We start from the raw sequence: 572 nt of genomic DNA, 5'->3' as shown, positions 1-572 counted from the left end.
TATAATTTATATTATGCTACCGACTCTTGCTTCATTACTCTAATTACACGTTCAATTTGATTTTAACAACACTTACACCGCAATGTTGTTTCTTGTATCATGGCAACCGCACTTTAAAATACCTTTATTTGACGCCATTTTGTTTACTTTCAGTCTACCATATTATCATTGTCTATTGTTTGCCTGTATTTCTTGTGTGTTTACTTGTTTGTGTGTTCTTGTTTTTTTTGCTGTTATTGAAGAAAATGCTGCTGCTGTAATAAGGAAATTTCCCCGTTGTGGGATGAATAAAGTCTAATATAATATAATAACGTTGATGCTCAGTGAAAATACCGACACACACTACTATATAACCCCATGTGTGTGTGTGTGTGTGTGTCTGTAGGCTGACTTGCGTAGTGAACTGGGCGACAGGGGCTACCTGGCCTTCGGCGCCATCCTCTTCATATGGGAGCTGCTGCCGACCAGTCTGCTCATCCTCATCTTCAGGGTCCGCCGGCCTGCGCAGGAGGTAGTCAGCACATCGGACGGAATAAAAACTAAATCAAGAATCAATACTGATCCTGTATTGC

The 572-nt window shown here is 40.7% G+C and overlaps 1 protein-coding gene across 3 annotated transcripts in view; it reads left to right on the top strand.

Moving 5' to 3' along the window:
* gpr137 (G protein-coupled receptor 137) overlaps positions 1-572 on the top strand; it is a 9,784-nt gene that overhangs the window by 6,136 nt on the left and 3,076 nt on the right. For all 3 annotated transcript variants that reach the window (XM_032510874.1, XM_032510875.1, XM_032510877.1), the window contains one exon: positions 386-511. In XM_032510874.1, the coding sequence (XP_032366765.1) occupies positions 386-511 (126 nt within the window). The remainder of the gene's footprint in view (positions 1-385; positions 512-572) is intronic.

Source organism: Etheostoma spectabile, unplaced genomic scaffold, assembly GCF_008692095.1.
Source record: "Etheostoma spectabile isolate EspeVRDwgs_2016 unplaced genomic scaffold, UIUC_Espe_1.0 scaffold273, whole genome shotgun sequence".
NCBI classification, from domain to species: domain Eukaryota; kingdom Metazoa; phylum Chordata; class Actinopteri; order Perciformes; family Percidae; genus Etheostoma; species Etheostoma spectabile.
Note: the sequence above shows the minus strand (reverse complement) of the source record. Positions and strands in the feature narration are given on the sequence as shown.